General features: G+C 50.5%; 1 protein-coding gene across 31 annotated transcripts in view; it reads left to right on the plus strand.

The window, feature by feature from the left end:
- The window catches only part of ABLIM1 (actin binding LIM protein 1), a 241,197-nt gene that overhangs the window by 52,382 nt on the left and 173,664 nt on the right, over nt 1-15,151 (plus strand). For 5 of the 31 annotated variants that reach the window (XM_044296706.1, XM_044296711.1, XM_044296712.1 and 2 more), the window contains exon 1: nt 1,281-1,626. The exons of 3 other annotated variants lie outside the window; for them this stretch is intronic. In XM_044296706.1, coding sequence (XP_044152641.1) covers nt 1,536-1,626 — 91 coding nt within the window. In that variant the 5' untranslated portion in view covers nt 1,281-1,535. Of the gene's footprint in view, nt 1-1,279; nt 1,627-15,151 lie in introns of those variants that run through there. 23 more of the 31 variants (XM_044296700.1, XM_044296722.1, XM_044296707.1 and 20 more) reach the window with 13 other exon arrangements.

The following is a 15,151-nucleotide window of genomic DNA, read 5'->3' on the forward strand; positions in this document are numbered from 1 at the left end:
GTGTCATATATCGGGGTGACCGTTGTGTCTCATACGTGTGTCATATATCGGGGTGACCGTTGTGTCTCATACGTGTGTCATATATCGGGGTGACCGTTGTGTCTCATACATGTGTCATATATTGGGGTGACCGTTGTGTCTCATATGTGTGTCATATATTGGGGTGACTGATGTGTCTCATACGTGTGTCATATATTGGGGTGACCGTTGTGTCTCATACGTGTGTCATATATCGGGGTGACCGGCGTGTCTCATACATGTGTCATATATTGGGGTGACCATTGTGTCTCATATGTGTGTCATATATTGGGGTGACTGATGTGTCTCATACGTGTGTCATATATTGGGGTGACCGTTGTGTCTCATACGTGTGTCATATATTGGGGTGACCGTTGTGTCTCATACGTGTGTCATATATTGGGGTGACCGTTGTGTCTCATATGTGTGTCATATATTGGGGTGACTGATGTGTCTCATACGTGTGTCATATATTGGGGTGACCGTTGTGTCTCATATGTGTGTCATATATTGGGGTGACTGATGTGTCTCATACGTGTGTCATATATCGGGGTGACCGGCGTGTCTCATACGTGTGTCATATATCGGGGTGCCCGGCGTGTCTCATACGTGTGTCATATATCGGGGTGCCCGGCGTGTCTCATACGTGTGTCATATATTGGGGTGACCGGTGTGTCTCATACGTGTGTCATATATCGGGGTGCCCGGCGTGTCTCATACGTGTGTCATATATTGGGGTGACCGGTGTGTCTCATACGTGTGTCATATATCGGGGTGCCCGGCGTGTCTCATACGTGTGATATATTGGGGTGACCGGTGTGTCATATAATAATGAGGTGACCAGTCACACACGTGTCTGATCAGTGTCCCCTCCCGGGGCCCCACCTGCAGGACGTCACTGTGGGGCCCCATCACCAATTATCTTGCGGCTTTGTGCCGTTGTTGACGAGCATCGTCTTTCATGGGGAACTACAAACCCCAGCATGCTGTGACGCCTGCAGACCTTCAGGATCTGATGGGAGTTGTAATGTTACTCACGGCACAGTGCACACTGATGGGCGGTTTTACATACATTGGCGCAGTTTTCACTGGGTTTTGTGGGTACAGTGTTTGGCGCTGTCTGACAGGGGGCGTCTCCGCCTGACGTTTTACAGCCTCTTCACTGCGGCGTCCACTTGACTTTCTGACCGTCTCTAAGTGATCTCCAAGTGATGTAATTAAGTCTGCTCCTTCTGTGTCAGGGCGGCTGCGGATTGCCAGAGCTGCGTCCTCTCCCTGATCAATCACGGGGGCCCCGGGGCCCCTGTCCCTCCAGGCCACGCTCCGATCCCTATGATGGCAGGGGGCGACAGGCGGCGCTGGGATTGAGCCTCCTTCACGTGTCAGTCACCGGCCTCGGAGGGTTGAAGACTCAGCAGATTTATCCCTCAATTATTAATGATCCCAAAGACAAGACGGAAAACTGAAGACGACTCCAGACGGAGCGAGGAGAGCGCAGCGTGCAGCCGACAGCAGCCATGGCGGAGTACTACCAGCTGCAGGACGGGCAGCAGCTCAACGGGCTCTGCCAGTATGCCCAGAAGATCACTGCCTGCTTCGGAGTGAATGGTAAGAGGCTCAATGTCAGGGGTGGGGTCCGGGAAGACCAACTGCTGCTGATACAGATGTAGCAGAGCCGACAATGTCACAGAGAATTGTTTGTAGATATCACCTGCAGTCCTATGTAAGACCACAGATAACACAGTGATAACTCTCTGAGTACAGATAATGAAGTAGATGTCACCTGCAGTCCTATGTAACACCACAGATAACACAGTGATAGCTCTCTGATTACAGATAATGTAGTAGATGTCACCTGCAGTCCTATGTAAAACCATAGATAACACAGTAATAACTCTCTGAGTACAGATAATATAGTAGATGTCACCTGCAGTCCTATGTAACACCACAGATAACACAGTGATAACTCTCTGAGTACAGATAATGTAGTGGATGTCACCTGCAGTCCTATGTAACACCACAGATAACACAGTAATAACTCTCTGAGTACAGATAATGTAGTAGATGTCACCTGCAGTCCTATGTAACACCACAGATAACACAGTGATAGATCTCTGAGTACAGATAATGTAGTAGATGTCACCTGCAGTCCTATGTAACACCACATATCACACAGTGATAACGCTCTGAGTACAGATAATGTAGTAGATGTCACCTGCAGTCCTATGTAATACCACAGATAACACAGTGATATTTCTCTGAGTACAGATAATGTAGTAGAGGTCACGTGCAGTCCTATGTAACAGCACATATAACACAGTGATAGCTCTCTGAGTACAGATAATGTAGTAGATGTCACTTGCAGTCCTATGTAACACCACAGATAACACAGTGCTAACTCTCTGAGTACAGATATTGTAGTAGATGTCTCCTGCAGTCCTATGTAACACCACAGATAACACAGTGATAACTGAGCACAGATAATGTAGTAGATGCCAACTGCAGTCCTATGTAAATCGACAGATAACACTGTGATAACTGTCTGAGTACAGATAATGTAATAGATGTCACCTGCAGTCCTATGTAACAGCACAGATAACACAGTGATAACCCTCTGAGTACAGATATTGTAGTAGATGTCACTTGCAGTCCTATGTAACAGCACATATAACACAACGATAGCTCTCTGAGTACATATAATGTTGTAGATGTTGCTTTCAGTCCTATGTAACACCTCAGATAACACAGTGCTAACTCTCTGAGTACAGATATTGTAGTAGATGTCACCTGCAGTCCTATGTAACACCACATATCACACAGTGATAAATTTCTGAGTACAGATATTGTAGTAGATGTCACCTGCAGTCCTATGTAATACCACAGATAACACAGTGATATTTCTCTGAGTACAGATAATGTAGTAGATGTCACCTGCAGTCCTATGCAACACCACAGATAACACAGTGATACCTCTCTGAGTACAGATAATGTAGTAGATGTCACCTGCAGTCCTATGTAACACCTCAGATAACACAGTGCTAACTCTCTGAGTACAGATATTGTAGTAGATGTCACCTGCAGTCCTATGTAACACCACATATCACACAGTGATAACTTTCTCAGTACAGATATTGTAGTAGATGTCACTTGCAGTCCTATGTAACACCACATATCACACAGTGATAACTCTCTGAGTACAGATATTGTAGTAGATGTCACCTGCAGTCCTATGTAATACCACAGATAACACAGTGATATTTCTCTGAGTACAGATAATGTAGTAGATGTCACATGCAGTCCTATGTAACAGCACATATAACACAGTGATAACTCTCTGAGTGCAGATAATCTAGTAGAGGTCACGTGCAGTCCTATGTAACACCTCAGATAACACAGTGCTAACTCTCTGAGTACAGATATTGTAGTAGATGTCACCTGCAGTCCTATGTAACACCACATATCACACAGTGATAAATTTCTGAGTACAGATATTGTAGTAGATGTCACTTGCAGTCCTATGTAACACCACAGATAACCCATTGATACCTCTCTGAGTACAGATAATGTAGTAGATGTCACCTGCAGTCCTATGCAACACCACAGATAACACAGTGATACCTCTCTGAGTACAGATAATGTAGTAGATGTCACCTGCAGTCCTATGTAACACCTCAGATAACACAGTGCTAACTCTATGAGTACAGATATTGTCGTAGATGTCACCTGCAGTCCTATGTAACACCACATATCACACAGTGATAACTTTCTGAGTACAGATATTGTAGTAGATGTCACTTGCAGTCCTATGTAACACCACAGATAACCCATTGATAACTCTCTGAGTACAGATAATGCAGTAGATGTAACCTGCAGTCCTATGTAACACCACATATCACACAGTGTTAACTTTCTGAGTACAGATATTGTAGTAGATGTCACCTGCAGTCCTATGTAACACCACAGATAACACAGTGATAACTCTCTGAGTACAGATAATGTAGTAGATGTCACCTGCAGTCCTATGTAACACCACATATCACACAGTGTTAACTTTCTGAGTACAGATATTGTAGTAGATGTCACCTGCAGTCCTATGTAACACCACATATCACACAGTGATAACTTTCTGAGTACAGATATTGTAGTAGATGTCACTTGCAGTCCCATGTAATACCAGTGACACACTCAGCTCTGCTTCATCTGTACACCATTTAGTGGCTTTTCTGTATTTTCCGTTTTATAGCGTTATCATTATAAATCGGATGTATTTTCCGGTCTCTGCCTCCTCACATTTCTGGGATATTCCTCCCGCCTTCCCCCGACCTCCTAGCGTTACATACAAGTCGTAGATCGCCGGCCGCCTCGCTGGCTCCCACGGCTCCGGTTTCCGGGGGTTCTCTAGAATCCGCGCTCACTGCGTTTTATGATGCGGCGTCTCTGGTGAGCGGAGGCTCAGAGTATTAAGACGTATTAAAAGATTAAGAAAAATCCCCATAAATCCGGATTCGCCGTTTATTGACATATTTTTTTATGTTTATCTGTCTCTGGGAAAGTTGGGTGACAACCAATATGGCGGCTATCACGTTCAGAGCTATCTAGAGCTGTGTCATTACAGTAGCCGTTCTGGATCCTGGGAAAGCTGGGTGAGCACTTGCCCTTTAAATATGCGTTGATGTCTTGTTCCAGTTCTGTCATCCTCCTGCATTGCGGAGCTGATTGGAATACGGCCCCACCCTGCTGCCACCACCGCAATCTGCCCTCGTGGTCACCCGTACGTCTGGCCGCCAAATGTAGAAAAATCAATCAGTTCCAGCGGAGGCGAAGCAGAGGGGTGACACCCCCACATCCTAGCACATGCATCCGGTGAAACGCGCGCTGTAGCGCTGGGAGTTGTGGTTCTACACTGATTGTCGGACTACAAGTCTCAGCAGATATCTGGATGTTGTCATTTTTCATTCAGTTTTTAATCCTGAGTTTATCTGCACGTGATTGTGCGCAATTGTTTTATGTGTTTTTTTTTTTGCATTAATCCCAGTTCTCCCAGTCCTCCCATCATGAACTGGTCAAATTCGTTACTTGGTGTTTCCTGAATCTGTGCTCGGCTGTTTCCATAACTGCCATTGAGTTCAGATGGATTAACGCGCACTCCCTGTACCGCCATAACTGCTTGCTGTCAGTAAGGGCCCATTCACACGTCCGCAAAATGGCTCCGCATTCGTTTTCAATGCAGCCGCAAAAGATGCTTTCAGCTCACTGTGTGCTGTCCGCAGCCGCACTTCCGTTCCGCGAAAAAATAGAACATGTCCTGTTCCTGTCCACAGACACAGACAAGAAATGGCATTGCCGGCCATGTGCGGTCCGCAAAATGCAGAACGCACATGACCGGTGTCCGTGTTTTGTGGATCCACAATTTGCAGATGTTTGAATGGACCCTAAATGGGAACATTCCTGGTTACATCCAGAGACTGAAATCCTATAAGAACCTAGCAGGTCATTTATGAAGAAAAATACACCATTTTTTGGCGTATTTTAGGCACAGATTTTTTCGCAAAGGGGTTTTCCCCATTCACGCCACTTTTCTGAGGTGGCGGGAAAAGTTGGCGTGTGGCCGGGGAAGAAGGCGGGACGGCCGGCACATCTCATTTACCGTTATCTTTATGGCAGCAAGGGAGCCGGCAGAGTTTAAACCATGTCACACAACCAGCGGAAACAAGCGCCAAAGTTATGCAGAGCCTTTTCCTCCACCAGCGCAGGAGGACACGCCGGTCTTATTAAATGACCCCTCTAATATTTCTCCCTGCTGAGGGTTCGTTACAATGTAGCCAGTCTCCACAATCCTCTGTGAAGTAAACATCCTGGATACATTGTAACCGTCAGTCACCAGTGATTGTCCAGACTGGATACATTGTAACCGTCAGTCACCAGTGATTGTCTAGACTGGATACATTGTAACAGTCAGTCACCAGTGATTGTCCAGACTGGATACATTGTAACCGTCAGTCACCAGTGATTGTCTAGACTGGATACATTGTAACCGTCAGTCACCAGTGATTGTCCAGACTGGATACATTGTAACCGTCAGTCACCAGTGATTGTCCAGACTGGATACATTGTAACCGTCAGTCATCAGTAATTGTCCAGACTGGATACATTGTAACAGTCAGTCACCAGTGATTGTCTAGACTGGATACATTGTAACCGTCAGTCACCAGTGATTGTCTAGACTTGATACATTGTAACCGTCAGTCACCAGTGATTGTCTAGACTGGATATGTTGTAACCATCAGTCACCAGTGATTGTCTAGACTGGATACATTGTAACCGTCAGTCACCAGTGATTGTCTAGACTGGATACATTGTAACCGTCAGTCACCAGTGATTGTCTAGACTGGATACATTGTAACCGTCAGTCACCAGTGATTGTCTAGACTGGATACATTGTAACCGTCAGTCACCAGTAATTGTCTAGACTGGATACATTGTAACCGTCAGTCACCAGTGATTGTCTAGACTGGATACATTGTAATCGTCAGTCACCAGTGATTGTCTAGACTGGATACATTGTAACCGTCAGTCACCAGTAATTGTCTAGACTGGATACATTGTAATCGTCAGTCACCAGTGATTGTCTAGACTGGATACATTGTAACCGTTAGTCACCAGTGATTGTCTAGACTGGATACATTGTAACCGTCAGTCACCAGTGATTGTCCAGACTGGATACATTGTAACCGTCAGTCACCAGTGATTGTCTAGACTGGATACATTGTAACCGTCAGTCACCAGTGATTGTCTAGACTGGATACATTGTAACCGTCAGTCACCAGTAATTGTCTAGACTGGATACATTGTAACCGTCAGTCACCAGTGATTGTCTAGACTGGATACATTGTAATCGTCAGTCACCAGTGATTGTCTAGACTGGATACATTGTAACCGTCAGTCACCAGTAATTGTCTAGACTGGATACATTGTAATCGTCAGTCACCAGTGATTGTCTAGACTGGATACATTGTAACCGTTAGTCACCAGTGATTGTCTAGACTGGATACATTGTAACCGTCAGTCACCAGTGATTGTCCAGACTGGATACATTGTAACCGTCAGTCACCAGTGATTGTCCAGACTGGAAACATTGTAACCGTCAGTCACCAGTGATTGTCCAGACTGGATACATTGTAACCGTCAGTCATCAGTGATTGTCCAGACTGGAAACATTGTAACCGTCAGTCACCAGTGATTGTCTAGACTGGATACTTGGTAACAAAAAGTCAGCTAACTACCAGAACTGTCAGATCTCGGTTTGTAGCTTCTTTGGTTTCCATTCACTGGCAGCAAGCAGAAATGTGGAGAATGGGAAAGAATTGTTTTGCAAATGTGGCTTACCGAAAAACTTTTCCATAGCAGAAAAACAGCATTTAGAAGAAAAAGGCCACTAAAAAGTGGGTGTGGCATGTGTGAGCGATTGGGGGCGTGGCCTCATCAACCCTACAGACTTACCGTTATCTGTACCAAAAAAACGTAAAAATGACACCTGAAATCTACGTTCTTTTGAGCCTCTCACTGCAGCGCGGCCTGCGGCACTACACACAGCAGAGGCGAGACCGCCGAATTATATTCTGCCGTATAACGTCTGCCGCTGCTATGTATTACAGGGGTTGTCCTCTGGATAGGTCAGCAGTGTCTGATCAGTGGGGGGTCCGACACCCCGGCTCCCCGCCGATCAGCGGTTTGAGAAGGCACCGCCGCAGACTTTTCTCAGCTTCTCCAGCGGTCACATGGAAGTGAATGGGACTGAGCGCGATACCAAGCACGGCCACTATGCAATGTACGGCGCTGTGCTTGCAGTGCACGGAGAAGGCTGCGGGGCTCACAGGAGATCCGGCCCTTCTTAAACAGCTGATCGGTGGGGGTCCCGGGTGTCGGACCACCAACCATCAGATACCAATGGTCTATTCTGAGGATTGGTCATCAGTATAAAAATCTTGGAAAACCCTTCTAGCCGTAGGATAAGCAGACGCCAGCCCTGGTCAGAAGCCCCTCCTCACACGTATGCAGGTGGAGCAGTCTTTAGTGCAGTCTGCGCTCCGTTCTTGCGCTGTAGGCTCGTTCACCGCAGTCTGCTCCACCTGTACATTCGCACCCGGCAGGGATTAGTCACCAGTGGCTCCTTAATGACGTTTTCTAATTACTGTTTGCTCGCCGCGGTCCAGGGCAGCGCCAGGCGGATTATCGGCGCAGATGTCTCCGTTCCACGTATAAATCCTCGACTTCAGGGATATCATTTTTTTAAGACGTTTGAGAGTAATCCTCTTACTTCGTTTTACTTACACCCGGATTCTTGGCGATCTTTAATCTCAAGCCCCTTGGACAGGACAGAGACGTGGGAGCGGCTCCATTGTAACGCCGCAATGCTGTGGTCAGCGGGGTCATGTGACCGGCCTGTAATCTCCTGCTGGTAATCCCTATCTCATCTTAATCTCCTTCACCAAGGAGGCAGGTCTGACAGAGCCGGCGGTGGGCACAGAGGAGGCGGTAGGTCTATCTTCTGCTCCTGGCGGTGGATCCGGAAGAATGGCGCCGTCCGCACACGCTGCTCTCCGCATAGACTGACCCATGTGAGGTGCCAGGGCGGGCACGGGCCTGCGGGCTTCTCCTCTCCTATACATGATGCCATCTTTTCCCCGGAGTCTGAACGCCCTCGGGAGACTCTGTTCTTCTGGGCACAGCAAGGATGTGGCGCCCGCCAGGAACAAACCCACAAACGCGGTCAAGCGAATGTCCATCATCGAAGACGGCGAGATTGCGGAGGTTTTATATCTCATCCCCAAGCAGACCATGCTCCAGCACATGCCCTTTATCAACCCCGAGGACTACTACCTGTGCGAGGAGCTGAGCAGCCTGCCCCCGGGACTGGGTGAGTGCGCCCCCCGTTATCAGTCGCCGCCATCATGCCACTTTTACCAGGCAGTGGGGGTCATTTATAATGGGTGCTTAGAAATGTAAAAAGCTGGGTGAGAGCTGAGCGGGAAGCGCTGCCGTGTGGGTGGCCCGGAAGGCAGTGTTTGATATCTGTTTCTAGGAAAGCTGGGTGACATTGTGAGGACTTGTATCGATTTGGATTGTTACTGTTGGGGAAGGGGCTAGTAAATTTGGCGCACGTTTCTTACAATCAGCTGCGGCGACATTGTCATTGGTGATTATCTGCGCAGATGGAGCCAAATAATAGCGGAACATTTGGTTTAATGCAAGTTGCAGCAAGAAAACGCTGCATGAAGCGCAGGCCGGGTGACTGCGGGAGGTATACAGGCTATTACTGATGCCGTCCTAAGAACCCTTCATGCTCCTCGTGTGGGGGGAGGGGGCGCCGTCACTTAGACACTGCTCTCTGTATATATGTCACCGGCCCGAGAACCCTGCAGCTGCCGCATATACATTCGGATAACACCCCGGCTGCGCAGTCTCTGGCTCCTCCTTCTGTTCATCCATGCTTTCCTGGTTTATGAATAGAATGCAATAACTGCAGTGAAGACTGACATATTGGGAAAATTGCAGCTCACTCCTTCTACTGATCCAGTCAGGATCTGGAGAAAGCTGGGTGACAGCCGGACGGGAAAAATCCGCCACCTCCCATGATGCCCTGGGTCTCCCCTATAGAGGGATACAGTGTGCACCTGGCTGCAGGAATCCCCAGGACCATCCATGGAAAGTGCTGGCGGTCAGCGCTGAGTGACGTCCGGCGGGGCTATGTTTAGCTCACTGAGGAATTAGCGGAGGTTGCACAGATCAGGGTGAGATAATTGGCTGCGACAAGTGACCCGGAAGAGAGGGGGAATGAGGAAGCGTTCCTTCACAGCGGTCGGCTGCTCCTTCACAGCGGTTGGCTGCTCCTTCACAGCGGTTGGCTGCTCCTCCACAGAGGTCGGCTGCTCCTTCACAGCGGTCGGCTGCTCCTTCACAGCGGTCGGCTGCTCCTCCACAGCGGTCGGCTGCTCCTTCACAGCGGTCGGCTGCTCCTTCACAGCGGTCGGCTGCTCCTTCACAGCGGTCGGCTGCTCCTTCACAGCGGTCGGCTGCTCCTTCACAGCGGTCGGCTGCTCCTTCACAGCGGTTGGCTGCTCCTCCACAGAGGTCGGCTGCTCCTTCACAGAGGTCGGCTGCTCCTTCACAGAGGTCGGCTGCTCCTTCACAGCGGTCGGCTGCTCCTTCACAGCGGTCGGCTGCTCCTCCACAGCGGTCGGCTGCTCCTTCACCGCGGTCGGCTGCTCCTTCACAGCGGTCGGCTGCTCCTTCACAGCGGTCGGCTGCTCCTTCACAGCGGTCGGCTGCTCCTTCACAGCGCTCGGCTGCTCCTTCACAGCGGTCGGCTGCTCCTTCAGCGGTCGGCTGCTCCTTCACAGCGGTCGGCTGCTCCTTCACAGCGGTCGGCTGCTCCTTCACAGCGGTCGGCTGCTCCTTCACAGCGGTCGGCTGCTCCTTCACAGCGGTCGGCTGCTCCTTCACAGCGGTCGGCTGCTCCTTCACAGCGGTCGGCTGCTCCTTCACAGCGGTCGGCTGCTCCTTCACAGCGGTCGGCTGCTCCTTCACAGCGGTCGGCTGCTCCTTCACAGCGGTCGGCTGCTCCTTCACAGCGGTCGGCTGCTCCTTCACAGCGGTCGGCTGCTCCTTCACAGCGGTCGGCTGCTCCTTCACAGCGGTCGGCTGCTCCTTCACAGCGGTCGGCTGCTCCTTCACAGCGGTCGGCTGCTCCTTCACAGCGGTCGGCTGCTCCTTCACAGCGGTCGGCTGCTCCTTCACAGCGGTCGGCTGCTCCTTCACAGCGGTCGGCTGCTCCTTCACAGCGGTCGGCTGCTCCTTCACAGCGGTCGGCTGCTCCTTCACAGCGGTCGGCTGCTCCTTCACAGCGGTCGGCTGCTCCTTCACAGCGGTCGGCTGCTCCTTCACAGCGGTCGGCTGCTCCTTCACAGCGGTCGGCTGCTCCTTCACAGCGGTCGGCTGCTCCTTCACAGCGGTCGGCTGCTCCTTCACAGCGGTCGGCTGCTCCTTCACAGCGGTCGGCTGCTCCTTCAGTGGTCGGCTGCTCCTTCAGTGGCTTTTACAGGCAGCGATCTCCTCCACAGTATGAGGACCAGGGGTCACTACTGCCATCGCTCATCCTCATACAGCTGCATTGTTTCTGCACAGTAGACAGTGGTGCACCTAGCCTTTCTGCTGCCTGAGGCAAAAACTGAAACGGCGCCCCCCTCCCCAATGCCAATTTCTTAACCTAACCCCTTCCCTTTGGCTGCCGCCCCCCCCCCCCCCCCCCGCCCCAACAGGGTTGCCACCTTTTCTTAAAGCCAAAAGGGAGGGAGAGTAGGCATGTCTAAAGTCAGTGCCGCCCCGGGGCTAGCATTGCATCACTCCCAGCTGATCGCTGTGCCCGGGTCTGAGAAAGGCTTGTACCCGGGCACAGGATTACAAACCCAGACTGTCCGGGTCATTCCCGTACAGGTGGTAACCCTACCCCCCCCCCCCCCTTGCCCCTACCTGGTGTTGTCTGAGGCGATCACCTTACCTGGCCTTATTGGTGGTGCACCCCTGGCAGTAGGTCACTGTTTAGACGACACGATCGGCTGCCCAGAAACAATAATGGATGTGCCTGAACAACAGGTTCATCGTGTGATTGGCTACACGGGCGGACTTTCGGGAACGAGCATTCCAGATAATACACCTGATTATTGCACAATGTGAATCCATCTGGAAAATCCTCAGTGACAAAGTGAGAACAAAAGGTTTAGAAATCTTTCCTAAACTATTGAAAAGGAGAAACTAAAGTAACACCTGATCAAAAGTCTTCAGCCCCTTTACTCGGGACATAAGTCTTCAGCCCCTTTACTCAGGACATAAGTCTTCAGCCCCTTTACTCGGGACAAAAGTCTTCAGCCCCTTTACTCGGGACATAAGTCTTCAGCCCCTTTACTCGGGACATAAGTCTTCAGCCCCTTTACTCAGGACATAAGTCTTCGGCCCCTTTACTCAGGACATAAGTCTTCGGCCCCTTTACTCAGGACATAAGTCTTCAGCCCCTTTACTCGGGACATAAGTCTTCAGCCCCTTTACTCAGGACATAAGTCTTCAGCCCCTTTACTCAGGACATAAGTCTTCGGCCCCTTTACTCGGGACATAAGTCTCCGGCCCCTTTACTCGGGACATAAGTCTTCGGCCCCTTTACTCAGGACATAAGTCTTCAGCCCCTTTACTCAGGACATAAGTCTCTGGCCCCTTTACTCGGGATATAAGTCTTCAGCCCCTTTACCCGGGACATAAGTCTTCAGCCCCTTTACTCGGGACATAAGTCTTCAGCCCCTTTACTCAGGACATAAGTCTTCGGCCCCTTTACTCAGGACATAAGTCTTCGGCCCCTTTACTCAGGACATAAGTCTTCGGCCCCTTTACTCAGGACATAAGTCTTCAGCCCCTTTACTCGGGACATAAGTCTTCAGCCCCTTTACTCGGGACATAAGTCTTCAGCCCCTTTACTCGGGACATAAGTCTTCAGCCCCTTTACTCAGGACATAAGTCTTTATCCCAGGGGCGTTGTTAGGGTCTCAAAACATCTGGGACCCGAGCCCCAATGTATATGGGCCAGTTCTCTAAGTCACCCCCCTATACAGCAGCACAGGGAGAAGGGGAGGTTTTCTTCTCCCTGGCTGTGACGCTCTGCGCAGTGATTGGACAGCGCTACAGCCAGGGAGAAGGAGACGCCCAGGAGAGAAGCTGATGTCTCCTCCCTAATGTTCCCATAGTAGTAATTGGCATACAGCGCGGGAGACGGTAACGGGGGCCACAGCTGGAGAACGGAGCAGCGCCCAGATATAATAGTAAGTGCAGGGAGATCCCCGGGCGCCGCTCTACATGTCCTGCTACTTAGTTAACAAAGTCCAGACCCATGAAAGGGCCTCTTTAAATAACCACAACTCCCAGCATTGCTCTTCCTTCACTTCCCTCTTCTCATGTACAGACATCACCACAGCTTCTTCCCCAGGACTTCTCCTCTTCACTGCCATCCTCTCCTGCACTGGTCACATGATGGTGACATCATCGCCAGCGCCGTCTTTAATATTGATTGGACCCTGGGCAAAAATGTACTTGGGCCCCCTGGATCCCGCCTTCCCACACCTTAGCAGGCAATCACGGCCTCCACCACAACACACACACAAAATCCACACATCTGGTAGAGTCCAGTGAATGTCTGAAGACTCCAGCGGCTCAGGATCAGTGCTCTGGGCAGCTGGGCTCAGGCTGGAAGTGGGCACCGCTCTGCAGGAAGGAGATCAGGGCTCGGCTCACCCTAGTGTTACAGTGCACCCCAGCACCCCACAGTATGCAGTATAGCACCCTATAGTATACAGCACCCCACAGTATGCAGTATAGCACCCTATAGTATACAGCACCACACAGTATGCAGTTTAGCACCCTATAGTATACAGCACTACACAGTATGCAGTATAGTACCCTATAGTATACAGCACCACACAGTATGCAGTATAGCACCCTATAGTATACAGCACCACACAGTATGCAGTTTAGCACCCCACACTATACAGTACCCCACAGTATATAGTAGAGCAGTATAGCAGCCCACAGTATACAGCACCTCACGGTATACAACACCTCACTGTATACAGCACCCCAAACTATACACGATACAGCCCCCCACACTATACAGTACAGCAGTATAGCACGCCCCCCCACACTATACAGGCCCCCCACAGTATACAGCCCACCACACAGTATACAGCCCACCACACAGTATACAGGCCCCCACACAGTATACAGGCCACCCCCCCCCCCCCCACCGTACACAGCCCACCACACAATATACAGCCCATTACACAATATACAGCCCACCACACAATATACAGCCCACCACACAGTATACAGGCCACCCCCCCTCACAGTATACAGCCCACCACACAATATACAGCTCACCACACAGTATACAGCCCACCACACAGTATACAGCACCCCACTATACAGTAGTTTACAGTATATTAACATAACAGCCCCTGTCACCTTTTTCTGATGTAATCTTTACACAAAAAAGCTCCACAGTTAACTTCTGTAGGACCTGTGATGACCTCATAGCCATGTGACCAGTAATTGCTAGGTTACTGGTCACATGGTAATGATGTCATTAAGGTCCTAGAGCAAAACTCATTAAGGTCCTAGAATTAAGATCATTAACACAGTACGATCATGATGCCTGTGTAGCCGACAGCCTGACGCCCAGGGCAGTAGCTAGCAGGGCTCAAGAGGCAGCTGCCCCTTTTGCCCCTTGGTAAAGACGGCCCTGATCATCGCAGGTCCTCAACCACTGCCTTCAGCGCTGATCACATTCACATGACGTCACCAAGGTCCTTCAGCTCTTCCACCATGCTTCACTGTAGGGAGGGTATTGGGCAGGTGATGAGCGGCGCCTGGTCTCCTCCAGACATGATGCTGCCCCCACCATTCTTCACTGTAGGGATGTATTGGGCAGAGGATGAGCGGCGCCTGGTCTCCTCCAGACATGATGCTGCCACCACCATGCTTCACTGTAGGGAGGGTATTGGGCAGGTGATGAGCGGCGCCTGGTCTCCTCCTGACATGATGCTGCCACCACCATGCTTCACTGGAGGGATGGTATTGGGCAGGAGATGAGCGGCGCCTGGTCTCCTCCAGACATGATGCTGCCCCCACCATGCTTCACTGTAAGGATGGTATTGGGCAGGTGATGAGCGGCGCCTAGTCTCCTCCAGACATGATGCTGCCACCACCATGCTTCACTGTAGGGATGGTATTGGGCAGGTGATGAGCGGCGCCTGGTCTCCTCCAGACATGATGCTGCCACCACCATGCTTCACTGTAGGGATGGTATTGGGCAGGTGATGAGCGGCGCCTGGTCTCCTCCAGACATGATGCTGCCCCCACCATGCTTTACTGTAGGGATGGTATTGGGCAGGTGATGAGCGGCGCCTGGTCTCCTCCAGACATGATGCTGCCCCCACCATGCTTCACTGTAGGGATGGTATTGGGCAGGTGATGAGCAGCGCCTGGTCTCCTCCAGACATGATGCTGCCCCCACCATGCTTCACTGTAGGGAGGGTAT

This window comes from Bufo gargarizans, chromosome 6 (genome assembly GCF_014858855.1).
Source record: "Bufo gargarizans isolate SCDJY-AF-19 chromosome 6, ASM1485885v1, whole genome shotgun sequence".
Taxonomy (NCBI): Eukaryota; Metazoa; Chordata; class Amphibia; order Anura; family Bufonidae; genus Bufo; species Bufo gargarizans.